The sequence below is a fragment of the Suncus etruscus genome, chromosome 16, assembly GCF_024139225.1.
Source record: "Suncus etruscus isolate mSunEtr1 chromosome 16, mSunEtr1.pri.cur, whole genome shotgun sequence".
Taxonomy (NCBI): domain Eukaryota; kingdom Metazoa; phylum Chordata; class Mammalia; order Eulipotyphla; family Soricidae; genus Suncus; species Suncus etruscus.
In genome coordinates this window covers 20,757,789-20,778,868 of record NC_064863.1, presented here as the reverse complement: position 1 = coordinate 20,778,868, position 21,080 = coordinate 20,757,789, and the positions used below count along the sequence as shown (strand labels likewise).

General features: G+C 41.6%; 1 protein-coding gene across 2 annotated transcripts in view; it reads left to right on the top strand.

Annotated features, from left to right (window-relative positions):
- The first annotated feature begins 460 nt into the window (after nt 1-460).
- Nucleotides 461-21,080, top strand: part of CCDC149 (coiled-coil domain containing 149) — a 126,128-nt gene continuing 105,508 nt past the window's right edge. For both annotated transcript variants that reach the window (XM_049790000.1, XM_049789999.1), the window contains exon 1: nt 461-578. In XM_049790000.1, coding sequence (XP_049645957.1) covers nt 528-578 — 51 coding nt within the window. In that variant the 5' untranslated portion in view covers nt 461-527. The remainder of the gene's footprint in view (nt 579-21,080) is intronic.

The following is a 21,080-nucleotide window of genomic DNA, read 5'->3' as shown; positions in this document are numbered from 1 at the left end:
CCTGGCAGCTTAAGTCCCTCTACTTATAGTCCCTTCTCGGGGCGGGGGAAAAAAATCTCCAATCTAGGTCCTCCTGTCTCTAACCTCTCTCTGATGCTCCTCAAACAGTGCCCTCAGCCTTGGCATCCTATTTAGATTTTGCTTGCTTTTCTTTCCAAAATTACCTCTGCTTGGTGGAAGAGAGGCTCACAGGACACTGTATAGGCCCCTACTGTGTGCTGGGCCGGTGGTACAGAAACCTGGGCCTAGCAGGAGCATCTGCAGAAGCCGGGTCCCTGCAGGTCTGCTAATGGGGGTGCACAGAGATGCATCTGGGGGATCCCCTGCAGCTGTGCGCTGGCTCGCCAACCCTTCCCCGAGTCTGCAGGACGAGGCCTGGGGGAGCAGGAGCAGCTCCAGCTTGGGGCCCAGGAGCAAGGCCGGGTGGCTCCTCCCTTCCCGGGCGGCGGCTGACGTGGAGGGCGGCGCGGGCAGCGGCGGGCGCGGAGCTCGGAGGCTCCTAGGGCCTGTCCGGGCTGCGGGAGGCCATGAACGGCGGAGACCGGACCGAGAGCGACTGGCAGGGGCTGGTGAGCGAGGTGAGCCCGGGGCGCCTCCGGGCACCAGGGCCCGCCCGCCTAGGGCGCGCCCCCCCCCAACTCCAGATGGGCCCCAGCTGCGCCGGGCGTGCATGGCTGGGATTGTAAGGGGGTCCCCTCTCCCTACACCCTCTCCTGTCCCCCGAATTCCAAGCCCCTGCCCGGGACCGGCCTTGCAGCTGGGCGCGGGGTTCGGCCTGGATTGGAGGGACCCGCGCGGGGATCCGGGGAGGAGGCGCCAAGCCCCACCTGCCGCAAGCTTGGAGAGCCCGAGGATTGGACATCCTGGATAGAAGCGGAAAAGGGGGTGCCAGGGTGGAGGGAAATCCGGGCCCTGAGGTCCTAACAACCCTGCGCAGGTGGAATTACCTGCCAAGCAGCTTTGGGTGTTGCCATTCCAGGGGCTCCTTCATTCACAGAACCCTCTTTCCTAACATATTTACTTGCACCCAGGAGCAGGAAGCATTTTGGAGCTAAAATATTTGCAAAAGTAGCTTGTGGAAATAAGAAAGACCCTGCCTCCCTTTTTCAGCACCCTGCGCCTTCAACCTTCAATTATTTTGTCATAGGCACCTCTGGGTTCATTGTCTCCACTAGTTCTTCTGCTGCCCAATCTCAGAAGTTTGGGGCTGAGGGACTGACTGGCTTGCTCAGGGGAGAGTGTGTGTTGTTGGGGAGAATGCACTAATCATTACTCCAGTTACTCACTGTCCACCCCCAGAATTCTCCTGTCTCTCCCTCCCGAGAACCATCCCTACCTCCCAAAACCAACTTCTGGTGCTTTGCTCCAGGTCACATAGTCCTCACCTATCCCATCATGTTTTCTTTCTTTTTTGGGGGGAGTGGGGTTGTTGGAAGAGATCCCCCTGCTGTGCTCCTCCTCTAGTCATTCTCTGGGCCTTCTTACCACCTGTATAACAGAACTCCATGCCTAGCATGTGCAAAGCAGTGTTTCCAAAGGGCATTGCGATGTCATGACTTCTCCCCTACTTTGGTTTGTCAAATTTGGTTGATGGAGGGAAATACTAATTGAATAGTCTTAAGATCTGTTACATTTATACACTCTTCCTCTGCTCCTCTGGGTAGCCATTATGCCAAGGGACATTTCTTCCAGGGATCTTGTCTCCTGGCATATCAGAAATTATACTTAGGATGGAAGGGTTAGCTCAAATGGTCGAGCATGGTCTGAGAGCCATGAATACAAGGTGTAGCCCTGGTAATCTCGAAGTATTGCTCTGCCCATCATCAGGCATCAGACATGCCAATCAAGTGAAAGTCATTAGAACCTAGAACTGGCCCTCAAGACTTCCCCAGAAATGAAGAGGTAGAAATATATATATATATATTATATATATATATATATATATATATATATATATATATATATAGAATCATGGAAGCTGAGATCTGCCTAACGTTCTCAAGATGAGCTCTGAACTAGCAGCAGAATAATAACAACTCTAAATAAATAAATCTTAGAGGATACCTCTTAGGAATCAGGCCCATTGCTAGGTGGTGATGATGACAGATAATCCCTCTACCCTTAAGGACCTCATGTGTATGATAGTTTGGGAGGAGAATCAGAACATAAATCACAAGCCATACTAAAGAATAGAATAGAAAGGACCTGGGACATTGATAGTCAGGGGTTTTATCCTTAGAAATACATGATTCCTGCCTTAGCACCCCATGGGTGTTGATCCTGGAGCATCAACAGGAGCACCACTCTGAGTAGTATTGCATTAGTTCCCAGACTCCTGAGCACTGCTGGGGAGGCCCTTGTAAAATGAAATGGAAAGGATGGAACAGCAAAGTCAGGAAGAGCTAAGTTGCTGTGCCCTGATTGCCTTTGCCTGTGTGCCCTGCACTGACCACATTGTATTGTAGTATTTTATTGGGCCCTTTATTCCCAGAGCCCATGCACTGAGATCCATACAGAGTGGGTGTTCGATAAATGCTTATGGAGAAGTCAAGATCCTGAGGGAGGCCTTTCAGGAGCTGTCTTGTCGAGCCCAGTGGAGTTTCTCCTAAGTAATGCCTTCTTCCTCCCACAGACATTCATTAAAGGCCCAGAATGTGGAAAACCTGCAGTGAGGGCCCTGGGGGTGTGGAAATGAACTTATTTCTGCTTTTATAATAACCAACAGTTATTTCTTGAGTCTGTCGTTAGTACTGAGTGATTTACCCAGCCTTGTTCTCACCATAGTGTGAGGTAGGAATTACTTCTTTCACAGTTCAAGAAAACTGTTTCAGAAAGGCAAAGGAGCCTGCCAGAGCTCCCAGCAGGAGAAGGCAAATGTGAACAGTGTTTGTTATCCTCTAGAACTTGGGCTCATAGTCCCACCTTTCTACATTAATGTTTTATCTGTCTGAATCTTCTTTGAGACTACGGGTTTCCCAAGAGGGTGGACCATGCTTTATTCATTTCTGAATCTTCAATCTCTGGATCAGTGTTTCTCAGAGGATCAGCTCCATATCAACTTCATCACAGTCATTTCAAGGAGTAGGGTCAACTCTGCATGTAGGTTTGCATGCAAGTTTCTGAGTTTCTCCCTGAATACAGTGCATTGGTTAAATTGGTTGCTTTCCCCACTCTCTCTATTCCTGCCCTGGATAGGTAGTTCTGAGTCCTGACATGACTCTTCCTCTTCCTCTTCCTCAGCACCCAGTAACTATGAATGCCATTTTGATTTGGAAATATGTTTTTGCAGATAGAATCCAGTTAAGGAGTTTAAGCTGATAACTTTTGTGAATTAGGGTAGACCCTGAATCTTATGACTGGTGTTCATAGAAGTGAAAGTAAAGAGAGTTGAGACAAGAGCCTCCATGGGGAAGGCTGTGAGAAGATATCAAGTGGAAGAACAAGGATTTCCAAGGTTTGAGAGAGGCTAGTAGAGTTGCCAGAGGCATGGAGCAGATTCTGGACTGGAGAAATCACTGGGAGGAAAGAAAATTGAACTTAAGGAAGAGCATATCAGCTATCAATGTTTCAAAATGACTTGGGGACTTTGTGATAGGAATGGTAAGCCAGATTCTGTCCTGAGTAGGATGGGCCTTTCCAAGAGCTCATGTCATCTCTGCGGAATTGTGGGGTCCTGTCTCCCTCTCTAGATCCATGCTCCATTGCCCTTCCTGCCTGCAGCCCTGTGTTCTCTTTCAATCAGTTTGCTGCCTCTGGTCTTGCCTCTAGGAACAGTTTTCATTTCAAATGATCCTACAGAGATCAGTTTTTATTTTCATATTTTTTAGTATAACAAGCCTGAAATTACAGCCTCCTCTCAGGGTCCTGAAGTAAACAGGGGCATGCATGTGCAGAGAGCATGCCTTCTGTTCTATTTTGGAAATTAAATGTCTAGGGAGGGAGAAATGTTCTTCTTACCATTACCCGAGGTGATCTTTTCAAATCAGAGGGTAATCTTGAAATGCATCAGTGTAGACAATCAATAACTTTTTATTTCTAAGATAAAAATCCTGGTCACCTCAACCTACTGCCCTATGATAAGCTAAACCTTCAGTTTCACTATTTGAGTTTTGTTGAATTAATTTGATCCACAATCAATCTCTTATTCCTTGGGCATACTATATATGGTAGCCAAGAAGCAAATAGAAGAAAATTTAATTCTGAGTGTCTTCCTCTAAGTAGGCCCACTGATTTTTGGAGGAGAAAAGGATGACAATTATATTGCTGAGTCCAGTCCTAGGATTAAGAGCACAGCTTTGATTCTTGGTTGTTGACTAAAATTTGGGATTATTTTATGCCTCTGCCTTTTTCTCGGTAAAAAATAATCAGAAACCCAACTGATAGTAGTTTTTGCTCAGCATGTAATTCTGTGAGATGCATTGCATACTCTCAAAGGTAATGTTTGAGGTAGTTGTTAATGGAAAAAGGGTCTTTTCATGTCATCAAAGTCATTTGGGTAGGTTACCACCTAAATTAAATCACCAATATCCACCAAAGAAAAGGAAAAAATTGGATCCAGAGAGCCATACAGCGAAAAAATTGTAAAGACACAAAGGGGAAGAAGCTATGTAATGATCAAGACAAAGCTATAGTTTACAGGGCAACAAACCCTGGAATGCCAAAATGAATGGCAACTCCCAGAAGATAGTAGCATTCTAGAAGCAAGGAAGAATCCATCCTTAGAGTCTAAGTAGGGAGTATGACTCCACTTGACCCCTTTTATTTTGTACTTTCAACTTCTAATAATCTCACAGAAGTCACTGCTATATCAAGCTATCCAGTTGTGGCAAATTGCTCTGGCAAATGAGTACAGTAGAGAAAGAAAAAGATGGTTTTAGACACAGCTAGATCCACCTTTGAACAAGAGCTTTCCATCTTTGGTTCTATTAGGCTGACAGGATTAAGACTCAGCTGTTCATCTTCTCAAGTCCCAGATCAGAAGACTGAATTTTTTACATAGTAGAACCCATTTATCCCCCATTTGAATCTCCGTTTAGACCAGTCTCTTGCCCCCAGAAGAAACCACTCAAGAGTGGAATGATCTGACTGCGGCCTAGAATCAGGTTCAGAGCCTGCCCAGGCACACATGATAAGTGGGTTGAGGCAGTAAGAGCTAATTTATTTTAACTTTAAAAAAATTGATCCAGGTTTTGTGACTTACAATATTGATAATGATGATTTTCTTTATACATAATTCTAACACCACAACCATCACCAGTATACCACCTCTCTCCCCCAAGTACCCCAGGGACTCTTAATTTCTATAATTTCAACTCAGTTGTGCAGATTAGTTCTTCCATTACAGTGCCTTTGACCCTTTGTTGCTACATTGCTTTAAGCCCTGGGGGATATTTGTTTGGGGCCACAACTGGTGGTACTTCACACTTCATCTGACTTGATGATCAGAGGAAATTCCCTGCAGGGCTCAGGGGACTATATGATGCCAGGCTATTGAACATTGGCTTTGATCATGCAAAGCATGCTCTAGTTATTTGAACAATGTCTCTGACTCAGTGGAGCTTAATTTTCAGAAGGGGAAAATGGATGATGCAGGACATGGTACCACTTCTCTGCACCTCATTAAATTCATTTGATAAAAGGGCCATAAAATAGCTGCATCATCAAGTGAAATCATATTATGGGTTTTTATACCTTTTGACTGATAATACTGTGTTTAATGCCTATGGGTACAGAGAGAATGTATTTTGGGGGTACAAAACAGGTGTTTTCAAAATGAAAATACACTTTTACTCTGACAACGTAACTCCCATTGTAGAAACATCCCTCCCTTTCCTGATCCATGTTTTTAAGTTCTAGGAGGCAAAGCAGGACTTAGTGCTCTGTGGAGTGCACGGGGTGGGGTTGAAAGCACACATCTGCTCTTGACTCTTCCTGTTACCTTCTCTTTCCTCATTTTGGTCTAGGTCTATAAATAAGTAGGTTAAGGTTGTGTCCTTCCTGCTTCCCTCAGAGGCCTCTTCTGATCCCTAGATTTTCTATGCCTCCTTGTGCCACAATGGGTGAACAAAGAACAAGTTGGTATAGAGTTCCTTCTGTGCTCTGTGCCTGGCAGGCAATTTATGCTCTTTCCCCTGGCAAGAACAAGGTCAATATCTGCTGCCTCTAGGTTAATCCTGACCTGTGGGAAATTTCTGTGCAATTGTGTAGAGAGACTGGCCACACAACACAGATGGAGGCCTGTGAATTTGTATTATGTTTAACGTCCTAAGAAAGGGAGGTGTGGTTGATAAATAATGGAGTAAATACTATAAATCACTGGAACCAGGATTCTCTACTCCAAATATATTGCACTAAATAAAATAGACTTTTAGGTCTCTTTCATTGTGTGGCCTCATATTAATAGTGTGGTGGTTTGGCCTAGAAGAAACTTGCTCCATGCATCAGTTAAGAACTTAGATTTGTTCTTTTTACTTTACTTGTTGATTTCTAGAGTAGTTCTCAACTGTAGTTCTCAACTGGATTTCTTTCCCCTTCTTCACTGTCCAAAGGGAAAGAGGGTAGTTTGTGTGAAGTCCAAGTCAAGGTGCTTTTTTCTAATAAGGGATAATGGGATAGCTGTGCTAATCACATTTGCTGGCATCTATTGGTCTGCTCAGAGTTACATCGACACCCACCAAGGTGGTGGAAATGTAATTAGATGACTGGGTCCAATTGAATTTGGGAGGGTTGTATCAAAAAGTAAGGAGAGTAGATAGGACACAGAAGCATAAACCATGAAAGAAAAAAAATGCTAAATTGGATTTTATAAAAATTAAAAACCTCTGCTTTTGGAAAGACTTTGTTAATAAAGTGAAAAGATAAGCTGGGAGAAAATGTGTGCATAACACATCTTATCTCCAGAACATAAAGTACACTCTCCCAAATCGATAATAAGAAAAAAACTTTTAAAAATGGGCAACAGACACTGCACTCAAGAAGAAATTTGCATGGCTGATAAGCACATGAACAGACATCATTTCCCTTTGGGGAAACAAATACATTTGGCCCCCAACAAGATACCACAGTGCACCTATCAAAATGGGAAACTAACCAAAAAAAAAAATATATATGTATATACGCCAAATGGAACAAGAATTTAGAGCAATTGGAAGCCTCATTCATTCCTGGAGAAATAAAAAATAGTACAGTCACCTTTGACAACAATCTTGCAGTTTCTTATTAAGTCAAACATATACTTAACTAAACAACTTTAGTTAAATATTCTAGTACTTGCCCAGAAGAAAGGAAAACACATAGACACACAAAACCCTGTATGTCAGTGGTTTACAGCAGAACCTTTTAAAGGTTTTCCATTTATGATCCCTCTTTTCTTCAGAACTTCTTATTCAATCCTAGGTATATATATAAGATAGGTAGGTATACAAATAATAAAATGATACATTCTAAATTATATGTTTTAAAACAAAATTTTAACATGTTACTGACTCCATTTATGGTTATATACTACAGTTTAAGAAACTATGGTTTCTTCTAGAGAACTTTTGTTTATATCTGTTGAAAATAGAAAAGAATTCCAATGTCTATTACTACTGATGGACTAAACTGCATTATAGCCATGTAATGGGCTCCTGCTGGGTGTCCAGTTACCACTGGGCAGTTCTTTGTAAATAGACCTGGATGATTCTAAAACACAGTTTGTATGTGAAAAAGCCAGAACCCTAGAAGAAACTACCTAAGATTCCATTGAGGTGAAATTCTCAGAAAGGCACAACTGAAGGACATAAAATCACCAGATAAATGCTTACCGAACTGGGGGTGGGGGTAAGTCTTTGTGAAGGCACAAGAGGACCTTGGAGTTGATGGACAGATTCTATCTCTTGAATGTAGCTGTGAGTACATTTATGAGTGTCTGAAGTTGCTAAAGTTCATAGAACTATACACTCATAGAGGACGAATTTTTTTCTGTGTAAGCCATGCTTCAACACATTTGGTTTTGAGGGAAGGGAAATAGATATTCAAGATAGCCACAGATATAGTGAGTGTTACTTCTTTCTTCTCCAGTGTTCCCGTATCTCAAATTTACAACACAACTAATCCTTTTCTCCTTTCCAGTTCCCTGTTCCTTATATTCATTCCCAACTCACCATACCAGGCTGATTCAGCTCAGCTCTGTGCTCCCTCTCATTGACTCTTCAAGAATCACATTATCTGCCTCATACTCTGATTCTGCTCTTTGGGCAATGATGATCTTTCTTCAGCGAGTAATGGGGGAAGTTGCAACTGGGTAGACTCTTCTATGTCCTGCTATCATAACAATCAGGCTCTGAAAACTGGAAAAGTCAGTCATCTTTTTTTCTCTATTGTGCCATGATCAAACACAAGATCTTGCACGTGTGAAGCATGTACTCTGCACTGAGCTACAGTCCCAACACAAAGCGAGCCCTTCTGTTTACTGGGTTTGCCTGGGTGCTCCATCTCTGGGACATGAAGGCAGAATAAATAGATTCTAAAAAGGAGAGTGGGTGAGATGGGAAAAAAGGAGGGAAGGGTTCCAAGAAATGGAGTCAAGATAAAAAGACAGGGTATTAATTTAAAATTTCAACTTACTATTATTCATTCCCATTCACCAATAGCTGTTATCAATGGGGAAAAGAGTGTCCTATTACTGACAAGTTCCTATTCTATGGACAGTTGGCAGGGCTTGAAGAAACATGGAAAAGCTTTGTAGAAGAGGAGAGCATGAACTCATTTATCATCTTCAACTACCAACCACCACCACCACCACACACGCTTTGTGGCTCCAATATCACCTCATCTTATCTTACCAACAAGTAGCAGATATAAAGCATAGGCGTTCAAGGTGGATTTTTTAATATTTTTAATTTAACCAACTTATTACATACATGATATTGTGCTTGGGTTTCAGTTATGTAAAGAACACCACCCATCACCAGTGCAACATTCCCATCACCAATGTCCCAAATCTCCCTCCTCCCCACCCAACCCCACCGCCTGTACTCTAGACAGGCTTTCTATTTTCCTCATACATTCTCATTATTAGGATAGTTCAAACTTAGTTATTTTCTAACTAAACTCATCCCGTTTGCGGGTGAGCTTCATTGAGGTGAGCTGTAACTTCCAGCTCTTTTCTCTTTGTGTCTGAAAAATTATTATTGCAAGAATGTCTTTCATTTTCATTAAAACCCATAGATGAGTGAGACCATTTCTGCGACTTTCTCTCTCTCTCTGACTTACTATCACTCAGCATAATAGATTCCATGTACATCCATGTATAGGAAAATTTTATGACTTTATCTCTCCTGACAGCTGCATAATATTCTATTGTGTATATGTACCAACAGTTTCTTTAGCCCATTCGTTCTGTTGAAGGGCATCTTGGTTGTTTCCAGAGTCTTGCTATGGTAAATAGGTTGCTGCAATGAATATAGGTGTAAGGAAGGGGTTTTTTTGTAATGTATTTTTTATTCTTAGGGTTATATTCCTAAGAGTGGTACAGCTGGATCATATGGGAGCTCAATTTCCAGTTTTTGGAGGAATCTCCATATTGCTTTTCGATAAAGGTTTGAACTACACGGCATTCCCACCATCAGTGGATAAGAGTTTCCTTTCTCTCCACATCCACAAAGCCAACAACTGTTTGTTCTCATTTGTGATGTGTGCCATTCTCTGTGGTGTGAGGTGGTATCTCATTGTTGTTTTGATTTGCATATCCCTGATGATTAGTGATGTGGAGCATTTTTTTTCCATGTGTCTTTTGGCCATATGTATTTCTTTTTTGTCAAAGTGTCCATTTCAACTCCCCATTTTTGATGGGGAGTTAATTTTGAGTAAATCCTCTAGATACAGACTGAAACTAGTGGGCTGAGGGATAGTAGAAATCAAGATTAGATAGTCAGGCCAGACTAGATGGTGAATCTAATCTGATTCAAAGCAAGCCTATCAAAGCAAGATAGAAGGATTGTTGTGTATACATAGCTGATAATTATGAGGTTGCTGAATGCACTTTTTAGCAGGAGTACAAGTTGGTAAAAATGAGGGATTGGTCCCGAGGATCTTTTTGCAGAATTAAAACTCAGAGGGACAGTGGCCATGGATTGTACTTGGGGATAAATCTATGTCCACTGAACTGAACAGTCACTGAAGCAGTCACCTACAAGGGAGTTTGAGGCAGGAACTTGAGATACAAAGTCTGGGCCAATTCCTACTAGAAATCAAGGAAAGACAAGTTAAGATGAGTGAAAAATAACTTAGTCTTTTCTGTCACCAAACCCCAAGTGACTTCCTGGGCTCTGGTCACAACCTTTTAGCATGCAGATTTCTCACCAGTCCTTGGTTTGGTTATCTTTCCACTGGACCCAAACAATCTTGAATGCCTTGCAAATAGGGAGCCAGATTGGTTAATTTGTGACTTTCTTGATTATCACTATAACCTGCTGCCCTTTGCATGGTACTCAATAGTTTGTAGGGTATTTGAACACCTGGCTATTTGAGCTGATAAAGAGGAACATTATCAGCGGAAGCAGAAAAAAAGAGATGACTCTGAGAACGATTTTTAAAAGGATTTTTTAAAAAATATTTTCTAAAATTTTTGAACAATTTAAAATAAATTTTTTAAAAGTTTTTTTTTAAAATGGAACAAAATGAGCAAAGATAACCCTTCAGGGGTGTTTGGAAAACTGTGATGCTGGGGTGACAGGAGGGTGGAGAGGCTTGACAAAGTCTGGTGGGATCAGGAAGAGTTCCCTTTAAACTCCCCATTGTTCAGAGTTTCCTAGGACTACTTGAACTCTTGTGAGGCAAGCTTAGTGCTTACTGGGAACATTTTTGATGAGCAGCTATCTTCATAGTGGCAGGCTAATTTCAGAGTAAGTTTATTAAAATTAGCATGTGGGGGAAAGTGAGCACAACTGCTATTTTTAACTAATGGGATTCATGTTCTCTCCTGTGCAGGGAAATTCGCATATGTGCTTCTAAAATTGACAATTTCTACTTGTATTATGTTAAAAAATTAATTTAGTGACTTTCACATTGAATAAAATACATGGGTTGAAGATGAGTAAAAAAAAGGACTTTGGCTAGTTCCTGAATGAAAATGACCAGAGTGAATGACATTTCATGTCCAGCTTGGTTTTATACCACAAACTGTTATTGGGGTTTGGGGTAGTTCCTAGCAGAAAATTTGGTAGACTGAGAAGCTACATGTGTTTCATTTTACCTAAGGACCATATATTTCTGGTCCTAGGGTAAATGGTAGCAGTGAGAGGGGAGACCTGGTCCCCAAGAAATATACTCTGGTTGATTTATATTTTGATATTTTCCCACTTAGATTTATTCCTGTGTATTCTACTTCTATTATCATATACATATAATTATGACCCATATTAACTTGATTTGGGAACAAGCATTCTTCAATCTTTTATACCTGTAGACCAGCGTCTATCTACATATTGGTCCACTGACCAGTAGGATTGCTGTGGCAAACTACTGTTTTTTCAACCTTTCTACAACTTTAAACGAGAGGATGAAGACCATTGCTCTTCCCTTTAAACTATCTAAAACAATAACAGAATGCTTTTACGAGAGCCTTTTACTCAAAAGTCTTCATAGTCCCCCATTTCTGGGGATTCAATCTGGGGATTTAATCTGGGACCTTGACCTGCCCCTCTCTAGTTTTGTCTCTTTGATTCATGCACAATTTTGCTGCTTCAGCCAAAATTTCCTATCATCCTTTCTGGTTCTTGCCTTCTCATGCCCTTGGACTCAGCTGGTTGAGCCTTCTGCGTCTTCCTTCATCATAGCTTTTACCTGTCCTTGCAAGAGGAATAGATACTTCTGTCCCTCATAAAATCATTCTTGACCACTCAAGTTTGAAGTGAGCTCTTCATCCAGTTGCCTTTTATAGCGCAGAAGGTTCCAAACACTCTGGCTGCACTTTCTAATCTCTAAGGAAAGACCTCTGTCTGTGGATCTCAACTCCTGTACAACTTTGTGTATTCTTAAGGAAAGGGTCTGTGACCACCAAGGCTATGGGAAATGGGGATTTTAGAGTTATGAGCTATATGCTATGATTCAAGAAATGTAAGTCCTAAGAGAGGACACTGAATCAATCTAGATCTGACTTATTTGTAGGTCTTTCACTTTGATTTCACACTCTAATAAATGGAGACTAATGGATATGCTTTCCCATGTATGGCTTTATTAGTTTTAGACATGCATGCAGGTGTGCGTATGTGTGTGTGTAGGGCAGTGGGCTGTGGGTTGGTGAATTAGTGACTTCAGGATATAACAATTTATCACTCTGTTAGGCTGGCTGATTGGCACAAAGGAGACATGAAGGATATCTCAAGGGTATTTTAATAAGACAGTTGAATAGCAGGGGAGAAGACCAGCAGTTAGCCTACACATTGAGCTACTATTATATATACTAATCTTTGGTACACTATGTGAAAAGTCTTGAACAAGAGGCCAGTGCTCTGAGGAATTTAGAGTTCAGTAGTAGTAGAGAATGGGGATAAAATCACTATTATGTTGTACTTTTGGCTTAGTGCTCTACAGATCACAGGGAAGAAAATTTTACTTGGGGCTTTATTTCACTTGAGGAAGGTCTTGATGAGATTCATATTTGGACCAGGAAGGTTGTGAAGGAATTCAGCATGTGGGGATGTAAAGGATATGCTAGGGAGAAATAATGAATTAATAAAGGGAAAGACTTTTGTGGGAAGTAAATGCAGGACTTGTGTGGGAAATCCCAGATCAGACTCTTTGATTTGATTTGTTACACATTGTGGGCTTTGCTAGTCAAACCTTAAGTAATCCTGAGTTTGGCCTTCATTCTGGAAGTGACTTCATGGCATGTATGACCCCTCTGTGCAGGAGCGTTTGCCTTCAGTGGAAAATAAGTTATGTGTCAGGAGTATTGGTGAGTGTGTGGAAAGGGATCGATGTTGAGAAAGTCACAGAATATGTTCTTTACCTGTATCTCTGAGTCCTTTGCCCATGACCCTTCTGCATCTCCTATTCTCATTTTTGCTCCTGAAAATGGCCTTGTCAAGGCCAACTCAACCTACATTAGCATTTGTCACACACACAGTAGCCTTTCTTCAGGCCACAACATACCCGATGCCTGGCTGAATAATATCTGATACTTGACTCTCTGATCCTATGTGCTGTGCTGGATTTCTGTAACTGCCCATGTGGCTACTGCCCCAGGCACTACACATTCATCTTGCACTGAATTCACTCACCATCCTTCTATCTTCCATCTTTCCTAAGTTCATCCTATCTCAGCTAGATCATTGTTGAAAATCTTCCTTCATTCTTTTGCCCAACTTACCCTCAAGATCTCTGATCTAATTGTTTCTTAAGACCCATATTTTCTGTTTTAAATAACATCTTAAATAAGGGCTCTGAGAACACTTCGTCCAGGTTCTTATTCACACTTCAAGAATGTCTGTGACATCCATCAAGATCACCTTTTCTCCTCCTGAGCTGTCATAGCAACACACTGACACGATTGACCACTCTTTTGTTTAAAGCTCTGCAGTTATTTCTAGGGTCTGAAGAATGAAACCCAATGAGTTGATCTTTAAGTCCTGATCCCTCTCTAGCTCCAATATCTCTACTGACCTGTATATACCCATCACTTTTCCCATTCTCCATAAAAATATTACCAGATTAGGGGCTAAAAATATTACCAGATCAAGGCAAGTTCCCCAGCACCTCATCTGGTTTCCCAATGCCCCGCAGGGACTAATTCATCAGTGCAGAGCCATGAGTAAACCCTGAACAATGCCTGGTATGACCCCCCAAACAAACAAACAAACAAAACAATTCAGTACCCTGGAGGTATCTCTTTACCTTTGATTTGTCCAAAGCTGACATCTTACTCATACTTTATAAAACCTAACTCTTTAAACATCGTACAACACAATTAAGTTTCCTATCTCTTTTGGTTGGGCCTCAAGAAGAGACTGGGAAGTGGATCCTCTATTTCCATTGAGAGGATGATATGGATGATTCTTGGCATGTTATAAACGTAATGGAACTCCTGATGGTATCCATAGAGGAGTGAATGCTCATCATATCTCATACAATTCCAGGCACAAAATACTTAGAAGTATTTGTGGCCAGAAGGAAAGAAGAGAGAGGAAGTGATAAAGAGAGGAACTAGAAAATGGAAGGAAGAAAAGACAGTTCACCTACCATTTGTACATCCCCCTTCAAGCCAGTGCATACCACCTGCAGGTGGGCCTCACTCTAATCAGTGTGCTCATGACTGAAGCAGCTGACAATCAGTGTCCACCTAGCCAGCATTTCTTTGTCTATAGTTGCACTGGGTGATGCAAATCACCAGTCAGTACCACTAAGTATCTACAGGGTCTGGGAGAAATCCCTGACTGCAATTTTACTCCTCCTCAGTGACTCTGGTCTTTAGACTGTGAGGATAACACTGCCCATGTCTCACCTAAGATGAGGATGAAGTGAGATGATGCCTGTGACTGTATATTTTTAAAGCCTCAAGTCCCCTACAGCTGCAACTGGTCCTTCTTGTTGGGGCCCTAGAAAAATCCCTCCCAGGGCTTCAGAGTTGCTTCTTTAGGGAGAGGTGATGTGTCAGCAGCTAACTGTCAACCCGGTGCCACTGAAAATTCATATTGATGGTGCACAGATTGACGTACCTGCTTGCTCTGCCATCTGCAGACCCCACAGTCAAGCAATATTGGAGATGGCAGGGATGGGACTCCCTTTTTCTAGCCAGTTCCAATTTGCTTTTTAATTTGCTCCAGCCTAGTGAATGCTGTCAGGGTCAATCTGTCACCTTTTCTTCTTTCCTCACAATCCCCAGCTTTGCCAGACCTTCTAGCTCATTGGCAGATTGTTCAATCAATTCCACAACACCTTCCATGTCCCAGGCTTTTTCTGTACTACCCCTTATTCACCTGACTGGTGCCTTTTGTTTTTCCCTGACTCTCAGTTCAATCTCCCCCTTAATTCTTACTTCTTTCTGGTCTCCATTGTCATCTGCTGAATGCTCTACTTTCCTCCTTGATTAGAGTTTTGAATAAACCTCCTATTAAATAATTTAGTGCTTAGGAAGACACAGCCTTTGTAAAGAGGTAACAGTAACTCCATACACCCCATTTCATTCTTGTAGGTGTTTCCTTATCAATCTGTCTCACCCCATTTCATTCTTGCAGGTGCTTCCTTATCAGTCTGTCTCCTCATCTTCTGCTTTTCCATTCCATCCATCACTCCTTGATCAGGGGCCTGCTAGCCACTATGGCTCTCAGTTGGGTTCAGACTCTATTGTCTGTCATTGAAAGTTCTATCTTTGTATCATCCTGACCAAATGTTCTTACTTTGTTATCTGTTCTTTCAAAGCTTTCCATGCCCAGGCAAACAGAACCATGTCTCTCTCCATTGCTGTCATAATATTTTTATTGCTATATTATTATTATTTTGTCATGTTATTGTTTTATTTATTTTTAAGATATTTTATTTTAGGCACCATGATTTACAGTATTCATAAAGCAAGTTCATGTACCCCCCAAAAAATCTGACATTCTAACACCATACCTCTATCAGTGTTAGCTTCCTTCTATCATGTCTCAATGAACTATCCACCATTGCTCCACTCCTATTTTATTCTTTCTCTTGCTGCAGTTATAGGCTTCCTGTAAAAGCCCAGTCTTCAGTTTCTATTTCCTTTGTTATTTCTTTACGATATTACTCTATATACCATGTATGAGAGATCATTCTGTATCTGTCCATTTCCTTTTGACTTCACCTCAGTATGATATTCTCCAGATCTATCCATGTATCCAAAAAATTGCATGATTTTATCTCTCATTATAGTCAAATAATTTATTATGTGCATAAGATAGCCACTGTTCTTGACTGTTTCTAGATTTTGGCTATTGTGAATAGTGCAGCAATGAACATAGGAGTGCAATCTTTTCTGGAGAGTTTCTGGACCCTTGATGTAAATGCCAAGGAAATGGGATTGCTGGTTCATAGGAGAGAACAATGCCTAATTTTTTGAGAACTGAAAATATTGTTTGCCCTAAAGGCTGGATCAATCAGCATTCTTTATTTTGGAGGGGGGGTTTTGGTTTTGGGTCACACCTGGCAGTGCTCAAGGGTTACTCCTTTCTCTATGCTCAGAAATCGCTCCTGGCAGGTTCGGGGGACCATATGGGGTGCTGGATTCACAGTCCTTCTGCATGCAAAACAAATGCCTTACCTCCATGCTATATCTCCAGCCCTAATCAACATTCTTACCAGCAGTGGATTAGGGTGATTTTTTTCCCCCACATCCTGCCAACACTGGTTGCTTTTCATCTTTATGCATCTTTACTACTGGTGTAAAGTGGTATTTTTGTTGTTTTGTTCTGTACTTCATTGCTAATGATTGAAGCTGAGCATTTTTCACATGCCTTTTGGTCAACTGTATCTTTTCTTTGAAGAAGTTTCTGTTCATCCCTTCCCCCTATTTTTCAATGGGGTTGGTTGTTGTTTCCTTGTGAGGTTTTACCAGTGCTTTATGTATCTTGAATATTAACCCTGTGTCAGATGGGTAGTAAACAAATACCCTCAGTCTGTGCCCCCACTTTTTTTTTTAAAGCTATGGTCATTGCTTCTTTTTAGTGTTTCTTAGCTTGATGTAGTCCAATTTATCTTTGCTTCTATTTGCTTAACCAGAAGCATTGAATCATGGAAGATATCTGTCCGATTCAATGTCATGAAGGGTTCTGCCAATGTTTTACTCAATAAATTTATAAATTCTATTATGATATCAGGGTCTTTAATCAATTTTGGTTGATTTTTGTGCATGGTGGGTCTTTGAGCATTTCCTGCCCTCTTTATTCTTGCTCCTCTTTGGAGGTTCAGCTATATCTGCTTTGCCCATCACTACAATTCCATAGCATCTAGGCAAGCCTCTGTGTCTAACTTCTCCTGGTCACTTGTTTATGTCCTTTCCTCCTCTGCAGGCTGGAGTTACTCCCAGCAGGAAAAGCCTGACTCATATGAATTAATCTCCCATACTACCCTCTGCAAAGCCCTATATAGTGAACCAGACTAAAAGGGATGACAAACTGATGAAGTTCTGAGTTAATACTTGAATGGAAAAACCACTGAATTAAAATAAGGACATCCTTTCTTTAGGTCAGAGCAACATTTCCATTTCTTTCTTTCTTTCCCTAAAGTCCTTTTACATCCCTCTAATCTCACAGACCTTCTGACTTTCAGAAATATAGATAGTGATCTTTTAAAGGTAGTGAGTCAAATCACCTTTTAATAAGCTCTAAGGGATTTATGCACTTAATAGAAGTCAATTCCTTTCTCCCTCAACCCCTCCCTCCCTTACCTTTTCTTCCAAACTGAAATTTTATTGTATCAGATGTATTGCTTGAGAAGAATCAGGCAGAAGCCGTGGGTGGGAAATCATTTGGTTACAAAGAGCTGCTTTCTATAATAGGCTCTAAACTGTGTTATATTGTGTCTGAGCACACACGAGTTTTTAACACTTTCTCTAAGGTTATTGGCCACCCATGGTTGGATCTTGTGTAAGGAATAAGTTGTGTAAAATTTTTTAATCCCTTTGTTTATTTGTTTGTTTTTGGGTCACACCTGGCAGTGCTCCTGGATTACTCCTGGCTCTGTGTTCAGAATTCGCTCCTGGCAGGCTCAGGTTACTATATGGGATGCTGGGATTCAAACCACCAATCGCCCTGGATCAACTGTGTGCAAGGCAAATGCCCTACCGCTGTGCTATCTCTCAGCACCTCTGGTCATCTTTTTAATTCAATAATTAACAACAATTCTTAACATTGTTTTACCTGTTTTTGTTTTTTTCTTTGTTTTTTTGGGCCACACCTGGGAGTGCTCAGGAGTTGCTCCTGGCATGCAGGGAGAACCGTATGAGATGCTGGGTGATAAAACTAGGGTCAGTACATGTGAAGCAAGTACCCTATTACTGTTTTTACACTGATATTTACTTTTTTCTGTTTCTCAGGCATTCAGCAAAAATTTGGGGTACAATATTCAACAGGATGTTGTCACCTTTCTCTGTATTACCCTATCTAATTTTCATAAACACCTTGTCAGGATGAACAGGGTGTTGTCTCATTATTTAGACAATGAAATAGAAATTCAGTTTTTATAAAATGTTCAGGTTGGGGCCGGGCGGTGGCGCTAGAGGTAAGGTGCCTGCCTTGCCTGCGCTAGCCTTGGTTGGGGCCAGGCAGTGGCGCTTGAGGTAAGGTGCCTGCCTTGCCTGCGCTAGCCTTGGACGGACCGCGGTTCCATCCCCCGGTGTCCCATATGGTCCCCCAAGCCAGGAGCGACTTCTGAGCACATAGCGAGGAGTAACCCCTGAGCGTCACTGGGTGTGGCCCAAAACCCTAAATAAAAATAAATAAATAAATAAATAAATAAAATGTTCAGGTTTTTATGGTTGTTTTGTTTGTTTCTTTGTTTGTTTTTGTTTTCAGGCCACATCCAGTGACGCTCAGGCTCAGGGATTACTCCCAGCTCTTTGCTCAGAAATCGTTCCTGGCTTGGGGGACCATATGGGACTTTGGGAGATCGAACCGAGGTCCGTCCTAGACCAGTCGCCTGCAAGTCAAATGCCCTAGAAAAGCATTCAGAGTGCTTTTGTGGTTGTCTTGCAGAATTGAAGTATGTGTGGAGCATTTTAACACCAATTAAGAACGATTTGCCATACATAGAAAGAAAAGATGCCAGGTTCCCCTAGCCCTGTCCCAGCAGAGACTCTTCGGAAGTGAAAGAATCTCACAAACCCCACGATTGAGCTTCCCACCTCAACCCATCCTAATACACCAAGTGTTGCCTTAGGTAGCTGTGCTGTGTGGGCACTGCACACCTTAATTGAATTAATGTGCATGAGAAAAGGTTGAGGACAAAATGTGAGTGATTAAGGCATTACATCGAGATGGTAAAATTTGGGTTGTAGTTCACTTTGTCTGAATAGTATCAACTCAATGCACTTACAAATTTAAGAACCAGAGGATTTTTTTTTTTAAAAAAAGCTTTTATTTCTGGGGCCAGAGTGGTAGCAGTGGTAAGGCATTTGCCTTGCACATGGCTGACCCAGGACAGATGCGGATTTGATCCCTGGCATCCCATATGGTCTTCCAAGCCAGGTGCGATTTCTGAGCACAGAGCCAGGAGTAACCTCTGAGTGCTGCTGGGTGTGGCAAAAAACAAACAAACAAAAGCTTTTATTTCAATATCTAATTGTTGTCAACATTTTAGTGTATGATCATTCAGATAATTTCTCATGCTTTGAATTCAAAGTTAACAGTATATCATTATTTTATTGCTTTATTTTTATTAAGGTTAGCATATGTATAATGAACACACCATATATATATTTTGTTTGTTTGTTTGTTGTTTTGGTTTTTTGGCCATACGTGGTGATACTCAGGGGTTATTCCTGGCTATGCGCTCAGAAATTGCTCCTGGCTTGAGGGAACATATTGGATGCTAGGGGATCGAACTGTGGTCTGTCCTAGGCTAGGCTTGTGCCACCGCTCCGGCCCCAACACACACACCATACATTTTTTTATGGTTTCTAAACCTGTGTGTACCACCACCCAGATCAAAATTTAGAACATTCCTAGCTCCCTAGAAAGTTAGAACAGCTCTATCCCAGCTAATATGCCCCTACTATACCATTATTCTGATTTCTGTCACTATTACATTTATAACTACCATATTTTCTGGCGTATAAGATGACTCTTGAAAAGAAAAAAGTCAACCGAAAATCAGGGGTTGTCTTATACTTTGAGTATATCCCGAAAAACGTTTCGATATGCTGCTAGATGAAAATTGTCTGGATATTGCCACGGAACAAATTTTCCAACTTGATCCTGCACCAATCACTGCAAGACTGCTCGGATCACCTCTCTGACTCAACCAATTCAAGCAGGCTTTTTTTCCCTTTATTTAAACATCTTGATTACAAATATGATTGTGATTAGGTTTCAGTCATGTAAAGAACACCCCCTTCACCAGTGCAACAATCCCACCACCAATGTCCCAAATCTCCCTCTATCCCACCCCACCCCCACCTGTACTACAGACAGGCTTTCCAGTTTTCTCATTCATTCACATGATTATGGTAGTTCTCAGTGTAGCTATTTCTATAACTGCACTCACCACTCTTTGTGGTGAGCTTCATGAAGTGAGCTGGAAGTTCCAGCCCTCCTCTCATGTTGTCTGAGGATTATTGCAAAAATGACTTTTGTTTTTCTTAAAACCCATAGATGAGTGAGACTATTCTGCATCTCTCTCTCTCTCTCTGACTTATTTCACTCAGCATGATAAATTCCATGTACATCCATGTATAGGAAAATTTCATGACTTCATCTCTCCTGATGGTTGCATAATATTCCATTGGGTATATGTACCACAGTTTCTTTAGACATTCATCTGTTGAAGGGCATCTTGGTTGTTTCCAGAGCCTGGGTATTGTGAATAGTGCTACAATAAATATAGGTGCGAGGAAGGGGTTTTTGTGCTGTATTCTTATTTTCTTAGGGTATATCTCTAGGAGTGGAATAGCTGGGTCGAATGGGAGTCTGTAAAGTTTTTGAGCTGTTGTTTATCTGTGAAGCCATGTATACATCCTTCAAACCTGAAAGTGAGTTTTGCTGGATGCAGTATTCTTGGTGAAGCATTTATTTCATTGAGTTTTGTCACTATATCCCACCACTGCCTTCTGGCCTTGAGTGTTTCTGGTGACAGGTCTGCTGTAAATTTCAAGGATGCTCCCTGGAATGTAATTTCCCTTTTTGATCTTGCTGCTTTCAGTATTCTATCTCTATCTGTGGGATTCATCATTGTGACTAGGATGTGTCTTGGGGTGTTTCTCCTGGGGTCTCTTTTTAGCTGGTACTCTTTGGGCATGCGGGATTTAGTCACATGTTTTCTTTAGCTCTGGTAGTTTCTCTGCAATGATGTTCTTGATTGTTGATTCTTTCTGGAGATTTTCTTCTTGGGTCTCTGGGACTCCAATGATTCTAAAGTTGTTT